Genomic DNA, 16,695 nt, shown 5'->3' on the forward strand with positions numbered 1-16,695 from the left:
ATTTGAGTGTTTTCATAGTGCTCTTTTGTAGCATTTTAAAGGGTTTAAGAGCAGAGTTTCCGATTGCTCATGTGTACATAAATGTGACAGCGAGCCTCACACCAAATTGTCTCCTAGCTCTTCAAAATCGCAGTGTGCTGCGCTGCTAGGAGGCTCACGAAAATCTGGTGGGTGCGAGCTTGGCGCATAGCTCCCGGGGAGCTCGTCTCATGCGCTGCGTGAGCTGTTGGTATCTAAGGTGAAAAACAACTTCTTGGTAACGAAGAACCTCAACAACTTTTTTGGGACTACAGCACGTGTACATCAACTCTGTTTAAGAGGCTGGGATTTGAATGATGCTTCAGGAGCGATTCAAGGGGTTTCAAAGAGTTTCAAGAGGTTTCAAGGGGACTTTCAGAAGTTTCAGGGTTTCCAGAGTTCAAGGGGGGTGGGTTTCTAGAAGTTCCATGAATGCCTTCTAGAACTGACCTGTGAAAACTCCGAATAATTAAAGCCCCCCGAAAGACCCATGACAGCCCAAAAACATCTCTAAAACCTTCTCAAGTTCTCTTATTTCCCCCAAAAATCACCTGAAACGACCTGAAAGTTCCTAAAATCCACTCAAACCCTTTGAAATCCCCTGAAACGTCTCTGCCTTTGGATCACCCTATAACCCCTTTGAAGCCTCCTAATTATTCCTGAAATGGCCCTGAAAGCGCCTTAGCACCATAGAACCATCTAGATACCCCTGAAACAACTTTGAATCTCTCTGCAACCCTGGAATTTTTGGATTTTAAGAATTTTCTAGTGCTTTTGCTATAAATTACCACGGTGCTTCAAGATTTGTTTTTGGTTTCTCCAGACATTTTTTTCAGCAATTTCTTCAGAGTTTAATGTAAAATTTTCCAATCTCGCACTGTTGCTTGTAGCCACAGCTGACCCTCTTCTAGCCGCAGCCATTTTCTTTTAGCTGCTACTTTTGGAAGCTCTGAATTGATGTTATTCGATCCCAGAAATACGTAATGCGTATCCGGAATAAACTCAAGTGATTAACAGCCATGGAATGAACATGGTTTCCGTAAGCACTACTGCAATATTTGCTCGATTTTGATTCAATAAAACAAAAAAACAAAAGCAATAACACACATAGAGCTTCCGAAATACGATGCGTAAGGTAGTGTAGGGTGACCAGTTTATTTAATTGAAACGCTACGCTGTTTGTTTAGACAACAGTGTTTTTTGAATAATCGGGGTAGGATGGTTAAGTGTGAAGGTTTTTTTTCGCTGTTACGAAACAAGCTTTGACGACCGGCGCACTTTAATTACAATAATTTTAAGGGTACTACACCTTTGTATTGTTTTAGAACAAACGACGTGAAATCCTGTTACAGCAGTGCATAGTTGCACAAATCAAAAGAAGCAAGCTTCAAACAAAAGCGCTTTTTTATTTTGTTCGCTGATACGCTGGTTTTGTTTATGAAAAGATTTGTGCGCTCAAAATCGTCAGTAGGTGCCAAAATCGGCCATTGTGGCGACTATTTTGGGATTGTAACAAGTCTGTCCATACAATTTACTAAAACATAAAAATGTAGAAAACATATTTTTTAGTCACACTTTCGCGCATTACAAGAAGTCTAAGGGGCGTTTCAAGCGTATTCTACAGGGTTTCAGGAGCGTTCCAGGCTTTTCAAGGGGTTACTGGGGCGTTATAAGAGGTTTCAGGAGGAAGGTAGTTCCACGGTCGTTCCAGGCGTGATTCAGGAGGTTTCAAAAGCGTTCCATGGGGCTTTCAGTGACGTTCTTGAGGTTTTCCAGGGAGTTTCAGGCGATTTCAAGACGGGTTCGGGTTATCCAGGTGATCTTAGGGGGTTTCATGAGCGTTCCAGAGAGTTTCAGGGGGTTCAGGGTATTTATGGCACAAATTTCTCAAATGGAGGAGAACGTGCGTCTGGAGCCGACCTACTGATACCAGGGGTGTTCAGGGGGTTCAGATGGTTTCAGGAGAGGGGGGCATGATCGTTCTAGAGGTATTCCATGGGGATTCAGGGGGTGTCAGAGGTGTTCCAGAGCTGCTCAAACAAACTTCAGATGGTTTCATGGACATTGGGTTTTAGGGAGTCTCAGGGGCACACCAAGAAGTTTTATGGGGCTTCAGGGGGTTCCAGGATTGTTTCAGGAGATTTCAGGGAGTTTCAGCGGTTCCACGGGCATTCCACGGGTGTTCCATTAGGTTACAGGAGATTTCACGACCATTCCTCCTGAATGGGATATCAGAGGCATTCCTGGGGTACTCTAGGAAGTTTCAAGGGTGTCCCAGGAGCATTCCAGGCATTTTTCAGGAGCATTCCAGGAGTTTTCAAGAGGTTTAGGAGGTTTTAAGTGTGTTCCAGGGTTGTTCTACGGACTTCAGGGAATTTCAGAGGCGCTCCAGGGGCGATCCAAGGATGATCCTGGGGTTTTCAAGAGCGTTCAAAGGGATATATTTCTGATGATTGGGTGACAAATCGTCGAAGGAGAAAATGTCGAATGCTAAAACGTCAAAAAGACAAAATTTCGGAAAATGAAAGAATAGAATTCTTCAAAAGAATAAAGAACTCATTAAAATACAAAACTTTCGAAGTTTTGTCATTTTCTACTTTTTTGGGATTCGAGCCTTTGGCATTTGACGTTTTGTCTTTCGACGTTTTGTCCTGAAACCTTGAAATGCCTTGAAATCCCTTTGAAAGTCCACTGAAACTTTCTTAAAAATCCCTAAATCCCACCTAAATCCCCCGGAAATCCCTACAGAAACCTCCTGAAAGCCCCTGAAAACGCTTGATAACCCTTACCATTCTGAAACTCCCAAGGAATTTGAAAATGAAAATCTGATAAATTTGATACATATAATTTGAAATTCGGACTACCGGAGTGAATCGTTCAATAATGAACGAGAATCGATCAACATTAGGATGAGCTAGCATAAGAAGGCGTCCAACTTTTTCGTTCCAAACTTCCAATACCAATTTATATTTTCTCCTAGAAAATTGAATTTAAGAGAATTAATATTGAATGGGAAGAATAATAAATGGCTTGATCTAGACGTTTACTGTGTAAATACGTTTCTACTACCGTGGAATCAAGCACGAAAAACACATGAATACATACATTTCTGTACTAACCGTTCAATAATTGTAAAATTACCCTATTTGATAATAATCTTTTTCATTTTTTGCATTACATATTTTTAAAATAGAAAACTAGTAATTTGACATTTGACAGTGAAGAAGTATGTAAGTAGCTTATTAAATAGGTTTATCTGTCCGAAGATAAGCTCAAGTAGTAAATAAAATTAAATGGAGTTTTCTTGCCCATACTTATTTTATATGTGAAAATAATTTATAATATTTTTATTTTCTTCACTTTTGTAAAGCGTATTATTGTTTTAGTTTTTGCAAAGCTAAGTAATGGTAAAGTTAAAAAAAAAATTTAATCAAGTATTGCTAAGAAAGTTGTTAAACTATCATACTTCCCAATTCAATTATTTTAAGTTTTATTGGAGATCTTACAACCTCTTGAATGTCAAGAAGATTTTTAAAAATATAATAAAATGAATTCAAAACGAATTAGTCAGTAAGTTTTTGCTTGATCCAGGCCAGGATTTCCTGAACTTAAATCTGATGGACTGACTTATCAAAGACCTATTGCGCACCCGGGTAGAAGAAAATAACAAACGAAGATCAAATTTTGCCATTAAAAATGAATAGCTGAATGGCAAAATTTGTTATTGGTTTGTTGGGAATAAGAGCTGAAAGAACAAAAATAATAACGGACTTTGTACTGGAAAATAACTCAATAATAACTAATTTTGTTCTTATAAGAACAAACCAAGGACAAAATATTTCAAAATGAAGAATAACCGAATAAGTTATTATCGAGTTATTGAGAACAAAGTAAGAACACAATAAGTTATTTCAAATAAGATCATCATAATTGTGAATTTTGTTCTTATGATTAAAAAAAATTGTATTGAAAGTTCTGAAGTGTTTCGTCCTTGGTTTGATCTTATAATAACAAAATAAGTTATTATTTACTTTTTTTCATGAACAAAGTGAGTTATAATTTTTTGTTCTTTTAGCTCTTATTCCTAACAAACCAATAACTAAATTTGCTCTTTATCAATTCCATTTAACATAAAATAAATACTAAATAACTTATCAATAACAAAACAAGTTATGATTACAAAATATGCAATTAGGATGTTATTTTACTTAGGATGCTCAGAATAACTTATTTTGCTATGATTGCATATTTTGTTATTATTCAGTTATTTACTGTTACTCAATAATAACTCAGAAATAACAATTTTTGCAATGATAATATTTTTTGGTCTTGGCGAGTTATTTAGTGTTATCCATAAATAACATAAGATTGATAAAATGAGATATGATGGCAAAATTTGTTACTATTTTGTCCTTGGTTTGTTTTTCGTCTCTACCCGAGCATTCGATTGGTGATTATTATCAGGGCTGTGATCCTGATTAACTTCGAGGTAAAAAATAAACAATTGTGATCGTGATTATTAGATTGTTGAATAGCTTCCTAGACTAAGGTCTCTTGAGCGTCTCTAAGGTCTCTTGCACTCAAAAACAGATTTAATAGGTACGTTTAAATAAAATACGTCGAAGAAAAAAAGATTTTATGGAAATTTACTCCAAATACAGCTTTTTGGCATTCTCTAAGTGGGTAATTCTCGCTGAGACCGGCCTACTGTTTACACCTTGTATGGAGAAAACGTGGCTTAATTTACAAAACGGCAGATAACTTTTGAATAAAAAAACATCTCTATTTTTTGATATGTTATGTATAAATGTCTCAGCTTTCAATTGATGCAAAAATATTGAAAATCGGTGGTTGCCATCATGGTAAAAAAAAAAATGTTTTGGTTTAAAAATTCAAGATGGCGACCGAAATCAATATGGCCGACCCATTTTTTTATAATTGCAAATAGTAGCTCTATCTTTCCTCTTTTCAACAACAATTCGTTTTGAGGTAGTTTTTGGAGAAACTTTCGAGTTATAACGGTTTAAATGAGCCGCCATTTGACCAAAATCGAGAGGTCTGTAAAAATTGTTGTGGCTCTAACTAACGGAAGGTCCATCAATTTGAGTAATCAAATGCATTTTCCTTACTTTTTTAGTGAGGACTTTCAGAAAATCGCCACCTTAAACATTTTTGAAGACAAGGTGTAAATAGTGGGCCGGTCTCAGCGAGAGATACCCAAGTTCCTTTGGATTTCAGATATCGACTTTAACCCTAAAAGGGATACCTTCATGGCCTCAGTTTCGTCACCTCGCTGAGTGTATTCCATCAAAGACGAGCTCTGAAAGGCGCCTAGGGTCCAATGGACCCCAGGTATCCCTTTTAGGGTTAATCCAATTAACCCTTTTTATTTTGATCATTGGTGCTTGCGATCTATTACTCGAGCTTCTGACAAACTAGTACTCATAATTTTGTGTTTGAATGTGAATGTATGTAGTTTTTTGCGCTATTCGCTAATATTTAAGATATCTTTGAATATGCAAAAGGGGGAGGTGTGAAAAACAATATTTTTTTCTCTAAATTCATGACAAGTTCCGACAAAACTCACTCAAAACAGCATCTACGTGTCCGTTGATATCCTGTGTCGCCAGTGAAGATGAAATGAATATTTTTCCTAGGTCCGACTTTTCGGACTTCGTCAGGAGGTGTTCGTTCATTTTATAGTATGTTGTTATCCAAGGTATTTCGAAAGAACGAAACAATACATACGCTGTTAATGTAGTGGTTACCATAATTGACTATAAGTATCTACTGTTTCCCAATGAAGGACAATCGATTAGCATATCTCCAAGCATCAATATGTCTCCACGATCTAAAAAAATACCCGTTTCCGCCTATAACCGATGAAATTGTCTAAAAAATGGATGCATAATTGTACTTATTTAGCGTCTACTTAGCAATGTAGCGTGTTTTCGAGTAACCGGCTTGCACTCTGTTCGGTTCTAGATAACTAGTTGTTAATCTACTGCGGTGGGTGGTCTGGTATATGTCTGTTCCAGGCAAAAGTAATTCGGTGTTGTTTATCTGAAAGCATTCATAATGACTTCAAGTGGAGTAGCGAATAGTAGAAAAGCCAAAAGTTTAATCAAAAGTACTCTCGAGCAAGGTGACGATGCGGTTGTTGCAATGTATTTCGGAAACTAGAGAAAATATATGTAGAGACAGTAAATCAATCCGTCAAGCCTTGTTCCCGCAGCAGCGTTATAAGGGGGGGCGGTGGGGTTTATGAGGAGAAGGATTTGTGGAGAGTTTGGTTCGTTATTTCGTGCGTGCGCTCACCTAAACTGAAGATTCCGGACACGATTCAGCAGATCCGCATGTCCCGAGGTGTACTGCTCCATGACGTCTTTGACGTCGTACGGCTTTTGGGCTTCCCGAAACTTTTTGCGTGCCACGAAATACTTCAGCTGTTGTTTTGAGTGTTATATTTTTATTTCGATCGATGGTGGTACCCCATAATTGTTTATATTATTGTTAGATTAGGATTTCATTTGGAGGGTGGTTGGTAAGGGAGTAATTGACGAAGCACGCAGATTGTTTCGAACGTTTTCGTTTCGTTTTTGGAGGCGTTTTTGGGTGGTACCGATTATCGAAGGGTTGCATTTTTAAATTGGATTTAATTTCGCGCGTTTTCCACCAAGGTCGTTCGCAGTCCAAAATAGAAGAGAATAATAATAAGAACAGGGGATATTATGTGAGCAAACTTGTGAGGTTTGGGATTTGATGTTGTTTTGGGGAATCATTCGTTCGATGGAGGAAAGCTTTCTTTTTAGGGAAATTTGTTCCTATGGTTTGTTTGTCAATTTGCTGTGTTTTGATTCCATACAGGATTACCAATTTGAATGAGAGGATGATTTGCGGTAAGGTTCAGATGATTGGATTTCGTTTACACACCGGTTTGAATAATTAAAATGCTGATGTGGGAAGACAAACTTCCTGTTTGCACATTTAAACATTACAAGTGATCAAACACACGTTCAAAAGCGATCCATTTCGTATTTGTATTCCTACTTTACAACTCGTACGATATGAATCGGAAGAGTTCAACCGAATAACCAGTGCCGTTCCTTTCCAAAGGCAAACATGTTTTCATTTTAAAGCAAACATTATGAACAGCTTCTAGCAAATCGGCCAGCAAGGGCAGACGATGCGATGGAGAGCAGATGGAGAATGTTTGACGTTCGTCTTCGGAACTATACAGGAGGGAACACATCTCAGGAAGAACCATCATCGTACCGTCGTCGTATCGTCGTTGTCGGGGTGTGTTCCCCGGGGGGCTTTGTTTGTATCGTTATGGTAGAAGTTAAGCTTCAACCTGTTTGTGTTGGCCATTTGTTGACCTCTTCCGTTTGACTCGTAGCCAAAATCATAAATATGCTGAGTTGAATTGGAGAAAGTTTGTCAGTCATACATAATTTTCCATTGAATTTATCACAAGGTCTCGGTATGTTTAAAGCAAATCGGGAATTGTCCCTTTAATCTTAATACCCTGATGTAATTTGCACACCAAAATCCTAATGTTCATATGACTGCAATTTTATCTACGTGGATGACAATTTGACACATTGTTAAGTAATTATTATCATTTTTGGAATTGTAAGTCAAATTCGCTACAATACAAGAGATGAACCAGCCTAGGCTTAACAATTTCTAATGTAAAGAAAAAATATGTTATTTTTCATTTATTGTAGACATTTTCAGCTCTAGGTTGGTTCATCTCTTGAATTGTAAGGCATTTCGCTTATATTTTTTTAACGCTTAGTTTATCTATGAAATAAAAGAGAAATACATTTCTCGGATAAATTCAAAGTGTGATTTTTTGAACAGAAAATACGAGTTTCTATAAATATTTGACTTCAAATGTGAAATTATACATAACTGTTTGACGTTTACAAAAACTGTTTCTCAAATATTTAAGATTTTTCTGGACATTCTGTGGGAACCCCATAAGAACTTCTGCCGGAATATCCTGGTTAATTTCGAATGACTTTTAGGTATGTCGTCTGAAATTCCTTTAGGGCAAATGGTTTCACCAAGAATTACCACAACAAATTATTTAAAAAATGTTTGGTAATCATTCAAGTATATGTTCTACAGAAGCTCTTGAAATAATTCCTGCAGAACTTAGGGCAAATATTTCTACAGGTAATTGTGGAAACGACCAACTGATAGGCAGAATTTATCCCTCAACGATTGGCTTTCAGTCCGGAAAATTATGAGTGGGGTGATACTATTACATCCGACGTTTCGGCTCTTGGTTTGGGTTTGTCGCCGGTTGCTTGGCATAGCGTTGTCGGGTTTGGTAGATTTAGTCTTGTGTTGGCTTTTTGTAGGTAGATGGTGAGGGTGTAGTTTTCTAAATTCGGATTTACCACTGCGCTGAACACTAACATGGCGTCTAGACACTGAATACTCAGTTACTTATGGTTCCTAGAGAATTAGGGGATATTTATTTTAGGGATTATTACCTTTTCTGTCTTAATAGTCTGATAATTGGAAACAGGTAGTGTTTTTCATGGCATTACATTTGTATCAATCTGTCATAAAGGTTATAGATTTTTTTATTTCGATAATGCTGCCAAAATCTTGGAAACTTCTGTCAAATTTTGGATACTTTATTTAATGTACAATACCTATTGAAAAAAAAAAGGTTGCATAGCATAGATTGAAATATTTATTGCAAACATCATAACATCATGTTCAATTGGGTTTTTAAATTAAGAAAAATGTATCAATTTTTCGATTTTTTACGAAAGAGCACCTTGTTCTGAGCAACTATGATTTTTTCAGATTTTTAGAACTTTATTTTGATACCTAAAATCAATTTCGAAGAGATTTTTTGAAATCACCTTTTGACAGCTGGGAAACTGTTTGACAGCTACACACAGTACAAAATGCGACGAGGGGTGATTCGACAAATCGCTCCCATACAAACTTCAAATTGATTTTTAAATAGGTTCCCGGGCACCAAAATTCAGGGGAATTTGGATTTCGGCTCAGTTTCGCATGCAGATTCAGAATATGGAATTACCTCAATACCGCAATTCAATTCAATTTGCCATATTAGTACAAACTTACGGTAATAACTAACAGAGCTTAAGTTTCCGATTATGTCCAAAATTGCTGCGGATTGCAAGAAGCATAGTCGCGAGCCGTATTTAGTCAAATAGACTATAAGAGGTTCTTAAAACCATCGTTAAACTGAAATAGAAGGAATTAGGTTTTATGCCGGTTCTTAAAACCTCTACAAGATTAATTGATCATCAAAATGATATTTGATAGTTTTCCACACGAACTTTTCAAAAATTTCTTCAGGAATTACTCTAGAAATTTATTTAGCAACGTCTTCAAAAATTTCTCATGGATCAGGAGAAGCTTCAATTGTTGCTCAAGGATTTCTCTTGAAGTTTTTCCAGCAGTTCTTCTAGTAGTTTTTATAGTGAGCCATCCTGATGTCACATTAATTGTTTATCCAGAAGGTTTTCTAGATTTGGTTTTGACTGGAGATTTTTTACAGTAGTCATTTGATGAGTTCCTTCAGGAATGTGGTCAAGAATATCTTCATCATACTATGTAAATTTTCCTTCAAGAAAACCTCTACAGATTGCTCTAAGGATTCCTTTAGAAATGCAGTCATGAGTCTTTCAAGAATTCCCTAGGTTTTACGACTCAATCATATTGGCACAGGTACTTATGGAAACTCTTATAGATATTCCTCCCACAATGTTCAGAACTGTTTAGGAAAGTTTGGCAGTATTTTCCAAAAACACATTTTTTAAGATACTACATTTCTACATATTTTTGTAAGGATTGTTTTGATTACGTTCTAGAATTGTATAAAGAAACTCTTAGACATTTTAAATTAATTCTACCTAATTAAGATTTTTTACAGTAGTCATTTGATGAGTTCCTTCAGGAATGTGGTCAAGAATATCTTCATCATACTATGTAAATTTTCCTTCAAGAAAACCTCTACAGATTGCTCTAAGGATTCCTTTAGAAATGCAGTCATGAGTCTTTCAAGAATTCCCTAGGTTTTACGACTCAATCATATTGGCACAGGTACTTATGGAAACTCTTATAGATATTCCTCCCACAATGTTCAGAACTGTTTAGGAAAGTTTGGCAGTATTTTCCAAAAACACATTTTTTAAGATACTACATTTCTACATATTTTTGTAAGGATTGTTTTGATTACGTTCTAGAATTGTATAAAGAAACTCTTAGACATTTTAAATTAATTCTACCTAATTAAGATTTTTCCAGAAAATTCTTACGGATTCTCCAGGAATTTATTATAGTATTTCCAATGATTACCTACGAAAATTCTTCCAAACGAACTCTGCAAAAAAAACCTTCCAGAAGTGTTACGCTAGATTGCAACAGATGTTCTTACAGATATAATCTAGAAACTCCTCAAATAGTTGTTGAGGAATTCTTTGAAACAATTTTCTTATTGATTCTATTAATTTTCTATGAATATCTTCTGGTATTACTTCGAGATTTTTTTCAAAGATGGTTCCAGCCATCCACAAATTTCCCAATGGATTTCATTTTTTTTGCAGAGTATTTTTCAGAAATACATGTTTTCTCAAAAAAGTTTCGCAAGTTTCATGTTCCGAAAATTCTTTAGTAATTCCCATTTCTCGAAGGATTATAACTGAACATCTTCCAGGAATGGCGTTAAAACTCCTCTTGAAATTTCTCTACAAATATATTTAATGCTACTTTGAATGTTACCTCCAGCGACATAATATGGTTTCGAGAAGTCTTTTAAGAAATTCACATGGATTTTTTCCCGGGCATTTTTTTTAATAATTTTCTTAAAAGCTTCTAATAAGCTTTAATTTTCGAAAGTTACCCCCTTACCCGGATAGAAGAAAAGAGCTCAATAATACAGTGATAGACATTCGTTTGACCGAGGCTAAAAAAATTTCAAAAAAGTGCCAGGAAACTAATACAAAAGATTTTATGATAAAACTTTTTTATCGTAGTGATAGTATATCTAGTACTGTTTTATAAAAATGTGATACATCACACTTACATATACACTGAAACAAAAACGAAGGTAAAAACCCATCAAATGTTATTTATTACCTAGACATTCGTTTAGCCGAATTGTACAATTTTTAGAATTCCATAATAAAAAACTATCAAATTTCGAAAAATATCCAACAAAGTCATTTTGTATGGTGATCTGCATTATAGATCGACTTGTAAATCATGAATTAGATCGTTTTTGGAAGGGTTGCCATATTAATTTTGCATGCATCTCATATAAATATGTCATAATATTTTAAATGTTTCTCAATTGAGATTTGATGTAGTTATTTTTATCGGAAGTGTTTCAAAAGAATCTAATGAAGTTTCATGACCAAAGCAGGTTGAAATTTTGCGGAAAACAACGTTTATAACAGGAAAAAATAACACAAACCATCAAAAAATCACGTATTTAAGTATAGTTTTGATGAAATATGATGGGTTCACTTGCATAAATCACAGCGTTTACTCCCGAGCAGAAGAGAATAACAATCGCATAACAAAATGCGTTATTTTGGCAAAATAACTGAGTAATGAAATCAGTTATTAATATGTTATTAACATAACATATTATGTTATAAACTTGCGTGTCATAAGCGGCAAAATAACAAATATCATAACAAAAAAATGTTCCTGGAAGACCAATTTCATAACATGTTTTGTTTGTGTCAATAACAACCTAATAACAATGAATTTGGAAAATATTTCAATAACAAACTTTGATCTTCAAAAGTTATTGATAACAAACCAAAAGCAAAATTTTTTGGACCACCCTTTAGATAGAGCTATCCTAATTGCGAATTATAGCATAAAAGTCTAACTATTCGCCAAGTATTACAATATTATGAGATTTTCTATGGAATAGATACAACTATATGTAACTGGATTCAAAAAATGATAAAAAAACTGCACATAAATGTCGAAGTGTTCATAAAATCACAGACAAACAGACGTAACACTCTGATAATTTCCATCGTACACCGATTTAACGGTCTTTTTCAAAATTGGATAGTTGGCCAACTGCCCAATCGTGGCGCTCGCATCGTTTTTGTTCGAGTTTGACGTTTGCTCACTACCGCCACCTAGTTGGTGGTCAGCCAAACATACTCATTTTAGCATTGGGCGAATATGTTTCCGTGACTATGATTTGAATCGAAAAATGTTCGAAGTGTTACGTCTGTTTGTCTGTGATAAAATGTTAGGTTTACAAGAATAATAATAGGAATAATAAGATAATACGTTCGGAATGCTGTAATGAACGTAAAACTATAATGTTGTAGCTACAATTTAAAAACTTGTTATTGTTGTGCTATTGTTTATCAAATATTTGTACACTCTACACATCACAATAATAACTTAGTTTGCTCCATAATAAAACATGTTATTTAAATGTTGTTTAATGGGCGCATTTCAATAGCTAGATAATAACAAAATAAGATTGTCCAACAAAACATGTTATGGAAAAGTAAATCCTTGATAAGTTAATAATAACAAAACAAGATATAAAAACAGGTTATGTTATTTTGTAGTTATTATTTTGCTATTCTCTTCTGCTCGGGCTGCTATTACGTCTTCTAATAGCTCTCAATATCTTCCAGACTGTATTCTGGCTGAAATAATATACATTGGACGGCTCATATTTCGAGAAATGGCACCGAAAGTATTCAAATTTCTAGCATGAACTACTTGTTTCATAATTTAGACATTCTTTTCAAATAAATCATGTTAAAAATGAATGTGGTTCACAACTAAGACTCATTTATAATATATTTCTTCAGATTGAATGAAATAAGCCAATTATTTAACCAAATCTTGCATTTTTGTATGAGCATCTGCTTTTGAATAAACAGGGTACACAAAATCTGACACTTTTTGCAGTTCTTTCACTTTGCAGTCCTCTAACTCATTTGGTAATGGTAGAATCAAACAGGTATACTCCACAGGAATTAGGGCACGTATTTATTTCAATGCAGAACTATTTATTTTAGCTTTTATCAATCCCATATTAAAGTTTAACCAACCAAAAACCAATATACTTATTTTTTTCATGACATTTTATGCAATAATTTGAACATTTCTGACAATAATTCTGTGCCATATTTTCAAAACTGCTAATCTAGCTTACGTTTGAGTGTTTACAGAAATCAGTTTTCTTAAATAAATTTGTTTATCGTCGCTTCTCCTTATCGGGACATTTTTTATAATATTTCTCTGAATTTCACAAATAAATAAACTTTCAAGGTCAAATATCTTGCTAACACGTCATAAACTAAATGCCTCTGAGTATATTCTCGAAATATACTCACGAAATTGCAAACAAATCTATTGAAAATTAATTTTTCATTTACCTCGGCTAAACGAATGTCTAGGCAAAAAATGAAATTTGAAGGGTTTTTACCCTAGGTTTTGTTTCAGTGTATATGTAAGTTTAATGTATCACATTTTTATAAAACTGTACTAGATATACTATTACTACGATAAAAAAGTTTTATAATAAAATCTTTTGTATGAGTTTCCTGGTATGGTATTTTAATAACAAAACGGTTGCTCTAAGAACTTTCCATCTTTTTTCCAATCTGCTTTCAATACCGATAGTAGATGTACGCTCTAACTATTCCCAATTTTAGAAAAATATTCGAAGTAGAGTCGACATGTCCGGCAAATCTAAATCAATCGGTATGATAACCTTAGACTGTAGCACCGATACAAGTAGCTCAGTATCCCATTGAAATCTTTTAGATGCAGGAGACTGGATAGAAATTGCTACAGGTATACCTTAAAGGATTCCTACAGGGCATTTCTGCCAGTCAAAAATTCCTCTGAAAATTTCTCCACGAGTGTATTTAACGATTCTTCCATGAATGTCTTATGCGTATTTACATTATTTGATGAATTCGTGCAGATAGTTATTTGAGCAAACCTGCTGGCTTGTTAGGAACTTCTTTGGAAATTTTTATAAGAGTTTCTGATAAGCTTTTTTCTTAAGAATTTATCCCATTAACGTACTAAGAAGTGTTCGACTGATACGAATTACTTTGGAGCTTCTTGTATAGGAATAAGATACACATTCCGATAAAATTGAAATCGATACGACTGTTTTAAATTTGTCCCTACGTTACCATTCTTTTTCAAGACCGACAGCCCTAGATCCGTTCTAACAAAAAAAAAAAAACGATTATACCGAACTTTGTCCTTGAAAAAGACTCAAAGTAGACATAACTTAGGGACATATCTACAGAACTTCAATTATTTCTACATCCGATGTTCTACGAACTGATGAAATCGCGTCTTCCGGTCATCAGTACTTCAATGTCAATCAATGGAATCACTTCAGATGTTTTTTTTTTATTTTTTTTTACCTGAATATAAAAGAAAAATAAAACTTCTGAATATATCCCACTAGGGTACTGATAAAAGCTCAATTGATATGAAGAATTGGACATCCTTGTTTCGGCTATGTTTTCTGGAGAATCAATGAGACTTTTTTGGATTTTTCTCAACGTTTCGACTGTACTTCGAGTTTTCTTCAGGACCAACAGTCCTATTTTAACAGAAAAGCGACTAATCCAAACTTCTCCATGAAAAAGACTCGGAGTAGAGTCAAAATGTCGGGATCAATCAATTAAAGTCGTTTTGATTCCCCAAGACTGCAGCGGCGATACAAGAAGCAGAAACACAAATTCTAAAATCTTTTGATTCAGGAAAATCTTTAGAAACTGCTGCAGGCATATCTCAAAGTATTCCTACCGAAGTTCTTCCAAGAAAAGCTTAAATGGTCCCTCTGTGAATTTCTCTACAAATGCATGTGAAGATTTTTCCAGTAAAATCCCCTGTGGTTTATACATAGCTTTGAAATTTCGTTGAGGAAATCAATTAAATAAATCTCCTGGAATTTTTTTAAACTTCTTTAATGTTTTTTTACAGAAGATTCTGACGAGTTTTCAATTTCAGAAGTTATCTCATTAGGTTAGTGAGGAGAGTTCGACTGATATTAAGAATTGGCGCTTCTTCCTTGTATCAACTCTTGGGATATCAAAATGATTGTTTTAGATTTAAAAAATATTGATTCTACTAAAAGTCCCATTACACATGACAAATATTTGGCCAAACAAGTCCTACAAAAAGCCAACACAACGTGAATCATGGCAATCTTGGATGATTGTCGGACTACAATGACAAATATTTAGCACCTTTAGTCTTTTTAGAGATCGACAGTCTCACGACCTTTTTACAAAAAAATTTTGAATCCCATGAAAAAGACTCCAACTAGAGCCGAAACGTCGCGAAAAATCTAGAACAGTTATTTTTTATTCCCTAAGACTGCAGTACCGATACATGTAGCTTAGGTTGTCCCAAAACTGCACATGGTCAAAAAGCTTGGGGGCTCACTCTGCAAATGATAGCTAAGGGTGTTAGAAACAAACTTTTGTATGACGGCAACTTTCAGAAATGACGTTTAGAGGTCGCCCCGGCGAGATTTATGAAAAATGGCCATTTTTCGTAAAAAAATTAATACAAATATTTTTTACCGTACAAAAATTGGCAATACTCACTATTTTTATATTTTTTACAGCTTGATATGGATCCAAACTTCTTGGAAAAAATAATTAACAACATGTTTTGCAGGTAACTTTTTGATACTGAATTTTTGAATTTACTAAAATTTGTCTTTTTTTGATATACTGTGCATTTTACCCATCATTAAAAGTATCTGAACCTAATGCTAAGACAACAACCCTACTAGTAGTCAGGAGCTTGCGATATATGAGATGTTAATTCAGTATTACATCTGTTTGTCTGCTATTTTTCCAATAGTTACGTAATATTTGAATGACCCCTTTTGAGCCGCAGGACATGTATGTCTACCCATCTACAGAAGTGTGATTTACCCTATTGTTTTGAGCGTCTTGAGAGCATTTTGGAATGCTCTCTAGCGCCACCTAGCGGTAATTTCTTGTTCTAAATTGTTTATCACTAGATAGGCCTTAACATACCTTATATCTTTGCTGAAAACATCATCCTTTAAAAAAGTTAGGATCACGAGATATATGAGAATGTATGTTGGGGTCCAATGGACCCCAGGGTCCCAAAACGGACCTTTATTTAAGGTATCCATTTGAGGGTTAAGAAATCTTTGCTAGTTAATTTCTATATGAAGGGAAAATTAAATTCAAAAATCAATTAATGATGCCACCATAATTCCTAAACACAATCAAGACAAAAACTTGTTGAGCATACGTGATGTTTTACTTTGTATGTGTTTTTAAGAAGTTCTAATCTGACATTTTTAGAAAAATACCTAAAAATTCAAATTTCACCAAATAGTAAATCGTGAATAACTCTAAAACGGATAGAAAAAAACGCAACGCTGTCTTCGGCAAAGTTTTTCCTCATAAAATTTCCTATCTTTCTATGGAAATTGTTTTAAATTAGAATTAGGTTCAGATACTTTTTATGATGGGTCAAATGCACAGAATATCAAAAAATGACAAACTTTAGTAAATTCAAAAATTCAGTATCAAAAAGTTACCTGCAAAACATGTCGTTAATTATTTTTCCCAAGAAGTTTGGATCCATATCAAGCTGTAAAAAATATAA

At 34.7% G+C, this 16,695-nt stretch overlaps 1 protein-coding gene across 10 annotated transcripts in view; it reads right to left on the reverse strand.

Moving 5' to 3' along the window:
* LOC109622630 (potassium voltage-gated channel subfamily KQT member 1) overlaps window positions 1-16,695 on the reverse strand; it is a 601,129-nt gene that overhangs the window by 94,722 nt on the left and 489,712 nt on the right. For 3 of the 10 annotated variants that reach the window (XM_062852915.1, XM_062852918.1, XM_062852921.1), the window contains one exon: window positions 6,337-6,464. The exons of the other annotated variants lie outside the window; for them this stretch is intronic. In XM_062852915.1, coding sequence (XP_062708899.1) covers window positions 6,337-6,464 — 128 coding nt within the window. The remainder of the gene's footprint in view (window positions 1-6,336; window positions 6,465-16,695) is intronic. 10 annotated transcript variants of the gene reach the window in all.

Source organism: Aedes albopictus, chromosome 2 (genome assembly GCF_035046485.1).
Source record: "Aedes albopictus strain Foshan chromosome 2, AalbF5, whole genome shotgun sequence".
NCBI classification, from domain to species: Eukaryota; Metazoa; Arthropoda; class Insecta; order Diptera; family Culicidae; genus Aedes; species Aedes albopictus.